The sequence below is a fragment of the Onychostruthus taczanowskii genome, unplaced genomic scaffold, assembly GCF_017590055.1.
Source record: "Onychostruthus taczanowskii isolate IOZ18803 unplaced genomic scaffold, ASM1759005v1 scaffold158, whole genome shotgun sequence".
Lineage (NCBI taxonomy): Eukaryota > Metazoa > Chordata > Aves > Passeriformes > Passeridae > Onychostruthus > Onychostruthus taczanowskii.
Window position 1 is genome coordinate 942,882 of NW_024498773.1, and position 13,507 is coordinate 956,388.

Below are 13,507 nucleotides of genomic sequence, written 5' to 3' on the forward strand. Positions count from 1 at the left end.
ATAAGGATTGCTGGTCATTGTGGAACGTGATGCCTCTGCTGCTGGTACTGGTTATTCTTTCACTGTAGAATGTTTACATGTTGTCTTAAGCCAGCAGTGATTATATCTCCTCTAGCAGAAGTTATTTTTTAAAGTCAGCTCTAAAGGTGGATGCCGTTCAACACAATGGAAAAAAACCCCTAAACATGTTAGACAAACAGAAGAAAGGAAGTATGTGAACTTCAGTTAGTGCTTTTAGAATATTTATGTAATATTGTGTATTTTGTTTTCTTTTTCTTTTGGTCCATATAACTTGTTATGAAAAGATTTGGACGTGCGGTAACAGTTTCACAAATGCCCTTCCATTTCCATAAAGCGTTCATTGACGATGTAGAGGGTACTGATGTTCTTGAGCCCAGCTAAAACCTGTGGCCAGATCTGAATTCTTAACAACTTCTCATGGCTCTGTAAAGTGAACTTCACTGACCATCTCCCTCAGTAACTTAGCTTGGAGATGAGATATCTTTGTGCAAAGGTGCCTTTAGGGAGTCCCATTCAACAGTAAGGTGACAAGCCATGATGAAACAACTCCCAAGGCAAAGAAACAGCATTAGAAATTTATTCAGAATATAAGAACATTTGTAAAATACGTATTATAAATGCCTCTGTATAAATAAATGCAGTTTTTACAATTCTATATCAAATGAACACAAAATAGCTATTTTACAGCTGCTTAGAAACTAAAAGGTAGCAACACATTTAAAGCTAATTCAGTAAGGTGAAAAGTTTCTAAAGTTACAATGCATGGTGTAGTATACTGGAGGAGGAGAAAACGCTAACAAAACCAACAGAATATGACATGAATGCAAACTTAAGTCACATGTGCTTTGCAAAAGCTAACAGTACATTCAAGCTGGTGAAGATTTATACATCATAGAATTAGAAAAAAAGTGAATTTCTTCTGAGCATCTGTAAAATACAAAGTTTCGTGCACTCTGGTGACTTAAGAAAATCAAAAAAAGTCCAATCATTAATTCATGAATGGACTTAGGCTGGCAAGAATCACCTTTTTTTTTCTTGCTTTGCAAATTTATTATTTCTGCAACAAACTTTAAGAGAGTTAAGTTGCTGTAACTACGGTGCACTGCACACTCAGGTATTTCTGATGTGCAGGTATTTCAAAGTTGCATAAAAGGAGTTTGAGGTTTATATGGCATTTTTTCTGAGGGTTGGTGCCATTTTAATGGGGTACACTGGAGCTGAAGCTGATTATCATTAAAGAACAGTTTTCACAGTAACATTAAACCTGTGGCCACTTCCCAGTCGATCCTTTCAAGTATGCTAACAAATGATGCAGTAGCTGCTTGCTGAGGCAAATAAATCAACTTTTATTAGTTGATAATAAATTGGTGATCTGGCAGACTATGGCTACTGCTGAGGCTGGATGGTACCAGTGCTGCTTTTTCATCTACAACCTTTATGGGAATAAAAATGGGAGTGGTTTACATTTACTGATGACTTACAATTTTTCTAATGCACTTCTAGAGCACAGTTGGCATGGAAGATTTGTGCTATATGTAGTGAAATAATCAGCAAATTGTCAGGCCTGGAAAAAACACTGAGGCTGCAGCTTTTTATTCCTCTGAGTATCTGAATTTTTTTATGGAAGAAACTCTGTGTGAGGGTGCTGAGGCACTGGGTCAGGTTGTCCAGAGGAGCTTGGAGCAACCTGGTTCAGTGGAAGATGTCCCTGTCCACAGAAAGGGATTGTAATAAGACGATTTTTAGGGTCCTTTCCAACCCAAACCATTCTGTAATTCCATTAATCTAAATAGGGGAAAAAAAAGAGTCCAAGAGGCAGCTCAGTTCTGTCCTCTCCAGTGGAAGGTATTTCACATGGACATTCTGAGGTGACCTCAAGTCACACGGGTGTTTCACATGCCGGAAGACAAAAGTGTAACTGCATTTTTGCCACAGCACATGGTGGATACTTTCCCTTGTGATTCTTCAGAACAAGTGTGCTCAGCTACCAGTGAAGCTGATGGCAAACCCCCACCATCCTGGGTGTGAGAAAATTGGGCCAAAAAAGGGAAAACACCATAGAGGGCTGCTAAGCAGAACAACAGAGACAGAAGAAATCAATGTGCCTCCTCCCTCTCAAGAGACTCACTTGCAGTAATTTCTAGTCACATTATAAATTAAGAAGTACAATTATTCTGAGGAAGAGGACTGATCAAAACCAGAACATCACTACCTAAAAATTTTGAAATCAGCATTGTTTTAATTTGCTGTTGCAAAATCAACCACATGTGATACTGGCTTTGTGGATGATGTACTAGACTCCAGACAAGTAGGAATGACTACTCTAAGGACAGAAGACAACAGCAGCTACAGTGGTAAGAGATGGAAAACCAACTGCTACACTTCCAGATGTAACCAAGACTTAACGAAAATGCCACATTCTGAACACAAATTCCCACAACTATGTTGTCTGACCTAACCCAACAGTAGGCAAAAAGAGTCCTTTCAAATATTTCCTTAACACTAGTAATGGGAGGAATAAATGAGAAAAGTTATCGTAATTCCAAATACACTAGTAAAAAACTTGAGGTGCAACTCAACATGTAAAGCAAAAACGATAAACATCTCCTGAAACCAGATTCACTGAAAATCAGCCTGGAAAAGACAAAGCAGAGGCATAACACAGCAGCAGGCTACCACAGTGAAGGGACTATAGCTTGGCTTTTTAAAACACACATAGTTTTTTACGTACTCTGTCAAAAAAAAAAAAAAAAAGCAAATTCTGAATATAAGAGGTGCTATGGCAGACTCCTGTATTTTGACCCCTACAGAAATCAACCTCATGATCCCCATGATTTGCTTAATGTTCATTAACCTAACAAGCCAAATTTGCACTTCAGTCAGTTTGGTAATACAGTAATATGTGATTTAAACAAGAGAATGTTAGCAGTAACAAAAACTAACCTAAGAAAGCTGTAAGACTTCACCATTCACATTCTGTTTGTGGCTGGATATCCATACATCTACACATCTATAATTTTGTGCCTAGGTATTCAATATTAAACAGGTACATTACTTAAGTACCTATTTTTGGGGTAAAAAAAAAAAAAAAAAGGAAAAAAAAAAAAGACATTCAACCTCTTGATCACAGTAAGCTGTAATAAGCACAACACACATGACAAAAATGGCCCAGCTTCTTAAAGAAAACCTTGGATATAGTGTATATAGCAAGAAAAAAACAACATTTTCTATGTTGCAAGCAAAGTAGTTGCAAACACCATGCACTATAAATACCCGGAGGTCTTCTGTAATTTCTTACTCTTGGCACAGACTGTCTGTGTGGCATGGTGAAACCCACAGCCTTTAGCCCTCTTATGCACTGTAAGAATTACACTTTTATCATAATTCTCAGAGATGCAACTACACTTTATTGTTTTTTTCCCAAGTCAACAGGAGTTTTCCTACCTGATCTGCACTGTGAGCAGCAGAATTGCAAGCAGGGTGCAAAGAAAAAGCCAGCCAGGCTGTCATCCCCATTCTGCAGCTGCCTCTTTGGTGGTGTAACCACAGCAGCGAGTCATGAGGGTACAGTATGGGTGCAGAGAGAGCTCAGGGACTGGGAAAACTTCCACATGATCTCCAAACTACCCAAATGAAAACCTCTTAACATGAGTTATTCTGCTATGTGACACTGTCACCCATGGGCCACTGATAAAATGGAAGAGAAGCTGTATGAATACAGACATAACAACACAGACAATGTACACAATTATAGCATGATAATTCAGGCACTGCCATTTTACATTATGAAACAGTCCTTAAGGTTAACACTTTTATTATCCCCATGATACCTCTCTGGGATCCCAGAGAAGGAACTTTTAAGTTTTGTCAGCATTGACATTCAGAGCTTTTAACATCTGAAGCTACCTAAAAGTCAACCTCCGAAAGAAAGAAAGCTGTAATGGCACTAAGCACCCTTTAAAGAGATGCACTTAAAGTGAAGTTTCATTGGTGTGTGGTCTGGAGTTCTCTTCTTCCAGTAAAGCTATTCTTTGTTTGAGCATTCTTACTTGGGTTTCATGTCTCTCCACCATGGCCATCATTTGTGATTCCAGTTTCTTCAGCTTATTTTGATGCTTTTTCTTTGCTTTTTCATAAGCTGCTACCAAGTTGCTGTTAAAAACACAAGGCATACAAGGTAATTCAAACAGGCTTGTTTCAGAGTAAGTGCTACAAAAAAATCTAATCCAAAGTCCCACCTTCAGGGAATTTCAAAGGCTAGGTACTGAACCCCTTCCAAAATTTAGCAGTGCTTTAAAATGGATTAGATCCAAACCCTCCTGATCCAAACCCAGATCAATGCTAATGTATGTGTCTTTCCTGGGGGAAGCACACACCTTTTCCAGTAAACTGGTAAAAAAAACTTTCAAAGAGGCAGATGGAGGTTGCTGTTGACAACCTCTCATACCACTGTTTATGAGTCAAGATATCAGATCAGATGTGATTTATAAAAACATTGCATGGCCAGAATCTGCTTAGAAAGTCAAGGACTGATTCTGCATTCTTCATTTTAAAGAAGTAAGATTTACATTCAGAGGCTGGCATCCTGTGCTTATTTGGTAGCTGCTGAGTATCTGTGCCTCCACCTTGACTGGGTTGGAAAGCTCGGGATGGGTGCTGCTTCTCACCACAAAGGCTTTTAAATGCAATTTAAGGAGAACCACATTGTGAGTCAGAGGCTGCTTGCAGGAAGGGCAGCTGCAGTGCACCATATTCCTAGACCATCCAAATACAGTACAACAAAAATGCCCTGATTGAGCAATGGAACTTAGGTATGATTATGCACACTTAGGTGTGATTATTAATGAAGAGGTTGGAGCCAAAGAAAAGGGAGGAGATAAAAACAAAGTAGCAGATTTTTTTTTGTTTGTTTGCTTTTTAAATTGTGCAATCACTAGTAGTAACTCAACTGAGATTACCCTATTTCCCTGCTTTCTGTTCTTAACTGTGTAGTTGTCAGTGGCCTACATGGGAGGTTTATACCTCCCTCTTCTCTAACTCTTAACACCCTGGAGTGCTGACATGTGGATGGAACGTGAGGGTCCTGAAACTTCTCTATAAGGTAAGTGGAATATTAGTGTTTTGCAAGAACACAGCGAAAATAAACTAATAGTGCATCCATCTGCTGGTAGATCCTTTACCTGTTTGCCCTTTTAAGATCATTAACAAATTCTGCAGACTGCTGATGTCTGATTTCACTGCTCTTTGTGAGTCTCTCCAAAGCACTCACTAACTCCTGCACTCTTGCTTTCAGTTTCTTCTCCCTGGATCAGGAGAAAAGAAGGTAGAAAACTATTTTCAAAACAGAAATAGTACTTCAGCTTGGAAGTGTATCAACAATTGTCCTGTACTGGGTTGACATGCTACAAATATTTTCCTTACTATTACTAGGATGATACAAGGGGTAGTTCTGACGTTAAACTTTTCCAAAGATTGGTGTTTGTAACATTCACCATTTTAGAATTCAGAGAGAGAGTAGAAAAAAGAGTAAACTAACTTCTCTGGTAGATCACGGTGCTGTATGCATTGAATCACACTAAGAAATAAGATACATAAATAGCTAATATCCATACATACTTACCAATGCTGAACCAAAAGCTAATTACATGAAGTGTGACAGAATGGAAATAAGTTATAACATTTTCACATTACAAGTATCTCTATGAGGGAAAGAAAAAGTCATCAAGATGGAAGTTCTGGGCAGAAGCAAGCATTACAGCTGGGAGATTAAGCTGGTTTTAAAAAGCATTTCCAAGGTAAGCAGGTGGCACAAGGCAGGTGCTTCGTCCTGGGGAGCTCCCTGCTCCAGAGCTGATGGCTGAAGCCTGCTCAGCCCACTCCTACAGACACATGGGGCTACTCCAGGAGCTTTTCTCTGTGACCCAAACTCTGCACCGACAGCCCAGAGGGGAAAAAAGTAAGATTTGGAAGGGGGTAAAAAGAAAAAAAAGGTTTTAAGAATGACATGGAGCTGGGCTCAACTGGGACACAGATTCTGTAGCATCAAATATGACATGTGGGAACTTTGTGTGTTTACGTGGAGTCTGTGCTTTGCTGCCTAGAACCACTCTGCAGTGATCCACCTCTCTCTTCCACTTTGTTGCAGTGCTGCTACATGAGTACATTTGTTTTCACCTCAATAACAAGGCAACTGCCAGCCCCCATATAAGCCCAATGGGAATGAATACCCTGAAGTTTGTGATAGCTTCCCCAGCTCTGCAGAGACCACAGGGATCCTCCTGGAATCCCAGCTCAGCAGCCTGCAGTTCCCAGGAAGGCCTGGGTATGGCAGCCTTTTATCACTGGAGAGAGGGACAGCGCCCAGCGCCAGCACCAACAGAAGGGCTTTCACAAAGTCAGCTGGGGAAATATTCCAAGTTAGCAGTCTATCCCAACAGACTCCAGCGCTGGGTTACCAGCCAAATTAAGAAGGACATAAGAGGGCCCTTGTTGATGAAGAATCATCAGTATTCTTTGTATGTCCCTTCATTGAAGGAACATGCCCTCTGCTTTCAAGTAACGCAATCCTTCTCCCTCGCAGTAAGAATTTCACTGCCATCCATCCCACATGTAAATTTTAATTTTTATATTCTATCTCAGCAGTCAGAAAGGCTCAGCACAGTCTACAGCCAAAATCGGTTTTCTGCAAAGAAAACAGGAAGAAAAAGAGCCAGAGCACAAACAAGGAAAAGTCACATGTGGCACAGGCCAGACCTAATGCATTTGTGGCATTACACTGCTGATGTGACAGAACAGAGTAGAGTAAATTTGGTGCTTCTCTGCTCTACAGTTGCTACATCCAGAGGCTCTGGGGAAGGTTCAGTAGCACCATTTCCAGCATGAAGACCTAGTGTGAACAGCAAGTCCAGTGGAATAAACATGCACAGTGTTTAAATGGGTAGAGAAATCTCAAAATCATGTGAACTGGATTTAACATCATGTCCAAGAAAAGGTATCGCTGTGGAAACGCTGCACACAGTCCCATGTGAAGGAGCCCTGTAGAGCCACAGCTCACTGCAGCTAAACTCCTTCACACACATCTGTTGTTACAAAAGCTGCATGGAAAAGAAACACAGTGGAAAGACTCTGAGGAACTTTTCATGCATGGTAAAGTTTGGTTACTATGGTGACTGTTACCTGATAAAACAATGATATCGCCTTTTGTTGGTTTTTCACTCACACCTTTTAACCAGCCCTGTTCAGCCCAAATTCAGCTAAACATCAAGCTATATTTCTTTACATTTGGTCTAAAACATCCTTGTCTTGCTGCTTGTCAAAAACACAGAGCCAGCAGAGTGGTAAGCACCCTGTTCAAGCTACTTCAACAACTTTCAGATGCCAGTTCTGAACCTTCTGAACCAGGACACAGTGGGTAATACTTGAAATATATAGATGACTCAAATATACACTGGCCCCAGTAAAATACATGTATTTCTTTTGGCTTTTCATGTTGTCTTGAAGTCAGTGAAACAGCACTAGATAATACCTACTCAACCTTAATCTCATGCAAAGAATAGGTGGTTTGATTGCATGTGCTGAAATGTCTCAAAAATGTGAAAAAACCAACACACAGCGATCTACTTTTACACCCTTTTACAAATTTAAAACTGCTTATCTAAATATTTTTACCTCAAGAGACATTTCATAGAACAAGTCACACCTGAGGAGCCACACACAGCAGCAAGAGCAAATGCAGAGCAAACACCTTGGGTTACTCTGGGAAATGAAGATGCACTGGGTTAATGACTATTACACACTAGAACACATAAGGTTTTCCCCAGGGTGCTGCATCTTCTGTTCAGAGTAGCAGATGAGAGACCGCAGAGCTGTACGTCACAGGCTGGGAAGAACCCTGTGCCTCAAATCGTTACTCCCCCTGCTTCCCTCAGTTTCTATCACTGATCACCTCAGTTTGGTCAGAAAGAATTGTCCACACTTGTTTCTCTTCAAAACTGACTGTGTAGTTAGGCAGTGAATAGGAGCTATACTGAATCCTGAGGTGCTGTCCCAAAGAGATTTCCAGCACCACAGCACTTTCCTGACTGCAGGATGTGCAAAATCAGCCACTACAGGGCTTAATATGGCAGAATATTGTCAATACTGCATATGAACCACGTCTCTACAATGAGAACACATCGAAGTTGCAAACCAGGGATGGAACTGCACTTGACGTGACAGACATATGGAACATCCTACTGATGTAGAACAGCCTGCTGCTGCCAGACAGTCTTCCAGAGTCCAAGATCCAAACTCCCATCGAAGCAGACACACCGAACTCACACTGCTATCGTGCCTCAGGGGGGCAATATGGACCTCTGTGTATCCCAAGAAAGCACTTATCAGTGTATTTTGATGGGAAGAGGGAAGGAGAAGCTAGAGGTTTTCAGAGAACACAAATTCTGCAAGCCACTGACTCCCACTCTATAGGACTGCTCCTTAACCCAAGAGCTCCTCCTCCAAGTGGCTACTGCAAGCTGGGACAGCAGAAAACACAGCCACGACACTTCATGCACACAGAGAAAATGAGCAAGTATTCCCAGAAGAGAGAATGAGCCTGTGATCTGAGGGCATGGCTCACTTCCAGCACAAGGGCTCCCGGCTGCTGAAAAGTCAGCTGGGGAAATCCCTGACTGCTCCCTTTCCAGGGAAAAGCTCAGAATGAGTGTATTCAAGGCCTACAGCCTACAACATCCACTAAAAACACTATTTTCAGCGAAATTATTAATATACTGGTAATTAAGGCTTTTGTTTGGTATTTTCACCATCAAAACACTCAGTGGGCAGTTGCATAGTGGTTTTCAAGGTTTTTTTGTTTCAGGATGGCTGAATAGGAAGGGGGCTAACTGGTGTTCTCTGGTTTCACTTTGGAGAATGGGGAATTCTGCCAGAGCCATAAAGGAAACTGTTTCTGTCAATTTGGCCTCCACACACTGACACCATGTTTTGTACAGGGTAATCTAAGCAAGGTCATAAGCACCTTTTATTTTCCCTCCTGTCTGGGCTTTTCCAGACATGTTCAAGTTTCGTGTGCTTAAAGTCTTCCCAGATTTTCCTGCTCTTGCTGATTTCATTGAAAATTCCCCCAGTGCTGCAAACAGGAAGTTGCTCTTTGGCATGCAGAAAGTTGATTTTTCTGCCCCTGGCTTGGAGTGCACCCAGCTAACTCCCCTTTTTGTGAAAGCTACCACCCTTCTGCCCTGGGGTCAAGAGCACCACAGCTCTTGCCAAATCTGAAGCAAAAGAGGAACAATGAGCTCTCTCCAAACGAAGACGTGAGAAACTTTCCCAAAGCCAGGCAGAGAACTCTTGCCATCCCTAGGGTACATCTTCTTACCCATTCAAAGAGACATGCTGTGGGCAGATCCCTTCAAATCCTGGCTCCGCCTGAGGAGTGGGATGACCAGGTTCAGCCCAGCACCTGCCCCTGAGATCTGCAGGCACAAAGCCCTGATGCAGCAGCACCAGCAGCAGCCAGCCCAGGGGGACTGAGAATTCCTGGCAGAGCTAGCCATGCTGAAAAAGCAGCCCCAGGCCACGGGGGATGGGGAGGGGGAGGGAGGGAAGGCACCTCTTGCACGGGCAATAGCTATCTTCGAGGCCTCTACTTTGAAGGGAAGGCACACACCTCCCATTCCACACTCCACTGCAACTCCTTCCCTGATATCCTTCTGTTATAGGGAGCCCAGCACCATCCCTCACTCCCCTCTCTGACTTTTCCAGTTGAACAGGGTGACACATAATTGTTCTTCCTAGGCATTTGACTCCTCTCCTCTCACGAGATAACAGCTGGACATTTAAAAGGAATGCAGATAAATTCTCTCTTCATCAGCAGCCTAAACTAACATCTTACATCAGGCTGGCATGCAAAATCCCCAAGCTAATTCGAATGAACACTTGCCTCACTGGTCTGGCTTGGCCTGCTAAGGGAAACAACCAGAATATAATAAATGTTTTAAAGAGGCAACAAAGCAACACTACACAAATGCCAAGAGAGCCACACTCTTCGAATGCCATGTCTTCCTGGCTCACCTCTGAAGCACCACCCATGCTTGCCAGCTACCTGTGCACAGGAGGCCTTCCCTGATTGCAGAGGTGACAGAGAGTGCTTCAAAAATCACTTTTGCTGGTGTAAAATACTGTACTGCTTTTTCTGCTGATTGCCAAGATACTCAGAACAGATCTCAAAAAACAGACAACAACACAGGCATGTGTTACACCACCTGCAGTGGGGAGACAGGCCAGGTGTGGTCCTGAAGCAACATACTGGCAGTAAAAACGGAGAACAGCCCTGGAGGGAGGCAGCAGCATGCCTGCCACGCTCACTGCTCAAACCTCCCACCCAGCTTTGTCAGCCCAGCCTGGAAGCTCTCCAGAGCTGGAGCTGTTTGGAGCTCCCTGTGATGATTATATCGAAGTGCATAGCAGCCCAGCAGTTCAGATAACCACTGGGTGGTAAGAATTACTTACTCCATGTCAAAAATGGAGAAAAAGACAAATCATGGCTGTTTGTGAGGCATATGGTAAAAATAGTTCCTCAAGGTGCTTCTAAGGAATCTGTCCCTGATATCACCATGAGTCAGTTCTCTTCTTGTGAGGCTTTTCTTAGTGGGACTCTCCAAAGGGATTTCCAGAGACAGACCATGCCCTCTGAAACACCCCCAGAAGCCAAGGGGAAACCACAACAGGATACTGCACAGTCACAAAAAAGAGACATCTCTGAAATTTGTGATGACTGCAAGCCATACTAGTGTCTCGCTTTCAAATGCCTTAGAGTTGCTTATCTCCTCATTTAATTGATGTGGTAATTGGAGAACAGCAATAAGCAAACACTGACAGAAAGCAGCAGATGCATCAGTAGGTCCAGAACACAAACCTATGTCTCTCTCCCCCTGCTTTTATCCACTGCATGTTTGTCCCGTACCTTGGTCAAAGAAAAGTCTAAAGAGTAATTTTAAATATGAATGGTTACAATATGTTTTAGGCATTTCTATTTTCATTTCTGAGACAGCCTTACTGTGCTCAGTGTAGGCTTGAATTTCAGTGATGAAATTGACTGCTGCTATCACAAAACTAAGGTCAGCCCTTGAAAATATTCAAGGCTAACATGCCATCAGATGGAGTTTATGGAAATTTAAAATAAAGGAAGGTGGCTTGATTTCTATCTCTGACATTGTGTCAGGAAGCAGTCACTGTCATGCCTTGGCCCAGTTTTCTATTGAAATGTTTGCCCTCTGAAAAGAAGTTTGGCACAAAACACAGTTGCAGTCTTTGGAAAGGCATAAGGACGTAAGAGCGCAAGAAACATTGTACACCAGGAAATTATGGCAATAGGATGTGTTTTTCATGTCCTACTAGAAATACCTGCAGCTTCCACTCCAGAGAGTGCACAGCTCTGTGCAAAATGTACCTTTTGTTAACCGAAGAAGAGCTCTTTGCCAGTCCTACTGATAACTACTAATTTACTCTCTCCACAGTGACTTCACAATTACTAGCATCACTCACTATCTCTTAGTTTAGAAGTCATCAGGCATGGTAAATATAACGCTCCTTTGCAGTGTTGCCAGATGGAAAGTCACTCTTTTGTGAGGTAGATACTGAAACATGTCTAGACTGACACAGTTCATGTAATCCTGCACAGCCATCAAGGATCATAATTTTCTGTCAAATGATGATGCAGCTGAGGTCTGAACAGTCAGTCTAGTTACAAAGTGTTTTGCCTGCTACAGTCCTTGCCTAGTACTGCTAGATCCTTCCTGGCCAAGCATTTTAATGATTTATAAATGATTCTCTAAATGTATGAATAAAATACAACCCCGCACAGACAGAAAAGCTATCAGCAGCTGAAAATATAAGCATAGACCACAGGAGGATCTCAACAATCAAAACATTTGTAGCAAGGTTTAGGGAGAGGAAGAAGTTTCAGTCTTGCCAGCTTGGCCATTTTTCACAGAATGAAAGTTGAAGAAAATATCTTCTTAGTAGAAGAAAATATGAGTTCTATCATCATTATCATCAGCCTTCTAAAGCTGAATGGAGTTGTTACTGCCTCCCTCCTGCCACCTATAATGCATTTACCTGCATTAATGCATAACCTGGCATGTGTCTACTGAGTTACAACTCATACAAGTCATGCACAGTGCTCCCTGCCCTGCCCCAGCAGAAGAGAACAAACCAGCAAGGAAGAGAACTCATTTAGGGTCTTCCCTCAGAGACCGTGTCATGTGTCTGATTTTGGGGTATTCAACAAGATCTTGTCTTCTGGCACAATCATCAAGGTGTCAGCACCAGGCCATGAAGCTGCTGATGTTATGAATAAAAAGTTATCTATTTTTGTTTAAGGTTACAGAGCTAAAACCGGTTGGACCGGTTGCTGTTAAATTAGCTTAATTGTTAAGAGTTCTTCTTTAATTGCCCGTCAATGGTTGGTGATTTAGCCATTGTCCTCCCGATGCTTGCCCGGGAGCTACACCTGGACACGCAGCCCAGGAGAATAGGAGTGGCCTGAGACCACGTATGCAGATGAGGAATGCACTGCTCCAAAATTTTCCCGTTTTCTAGGAAAACCCCTAAAAACAACGAACCAATATAGAATTAGGGGACCCTAGGTGATGTCTAAGGATGGGCGCTAAGTCCAGTACCTGCTTGGATCCTTTTTGCTCCTCACCTTGACCTAAAAGGATGTTCACTAAGGAGGGGACCTGGAGTGTTGGACCAAAAAGTAGGAATCTGCGAATCTCCCGTGAGGACGCAGTCCCCAGCTCTGCCTGCAGACCAGCGGACAGAGCTGCATCACCCTCCTCCTCCGTGCCACTCTTGGGGACAGCGGCGGCGTGGGCCCAACCCGTCGATTTCTCCCCACCTGAGCTGAATCTCTTTAATAAAGGCATTAAAAAGGAGAAAGATCTCCTGCCCATTTATTTCACTGAGAACACATTTCTACCCTCTCAAGAGCAAGGTATTTCCTGCCAAGAAGCTTGTTTATGAATGTGTCAGACTCAAGAAAGAACAGGATTTGTGCCAATTAAAGCACTTCACCATTCCATTAAGAAAAAAGAGAGGGAAAACCAAAACTGTTAAAGGCTACGGCAGAAAGCGTTTATGTTTGGCTGGAACAGGGTATGTCCGAATTAGAGAGCTCAGCTTGCAACACCAGAAATTGGTGTAATAGATGTAGCTTTAAAAGCATAGGACTTTAAGATAATTTACATTTCTCCCAGTTAGCATAGTGACCAGGCAAACAAGTGAATTCTGTAAAAAGCTGGTAACAGGGGTTTTAATGCTGAGCACTACTACAGGAAACCCTGAGTTGTTCTAGAACAAATATGTTATGACAGAACAGATGAAGAACTGCTTCTGCCTTGAATTTCTGCTGATGGGCACTACCAACAAACAATTCACAACTGGATTCCAGAATTATGAAAATATCCACATCTGCAGAGAGAAGCCA

General features: G+C 42.3%; 1 protein-coding gene across 2 annotated transcripts in view; it reads right to left on the minus strand.

The window, feature by feature from the left end:
- Positions 1–598: 598 nt before the first annotated feature.
- MCC (MCC regulator of WNT signaling pathway) overlaps positions 599–13,507 on the minus strand; it is a 187,954-nt gene continuing 175,045 nt past the window's right edge. For both annotated transcript variants that reach the window (XM_041399190.1, XM_041399191.1), the window contains 2 exons: positions 5,202–5,324; positions 599–4,173 (listed from right to left, as the gene is read on the minus strand). In XM_041399190.1, coding sequence (XP_041255124.1) covers positions 3,993–4,173; positions 5,202–5,324 — 304 coding nt within the window. In that variant the 3' untranslated portion in view covers positions 599–3,992. The remainder of the gene's footprint in view (positions 4,174–5,201; positions 5,325–13,507) is intronic.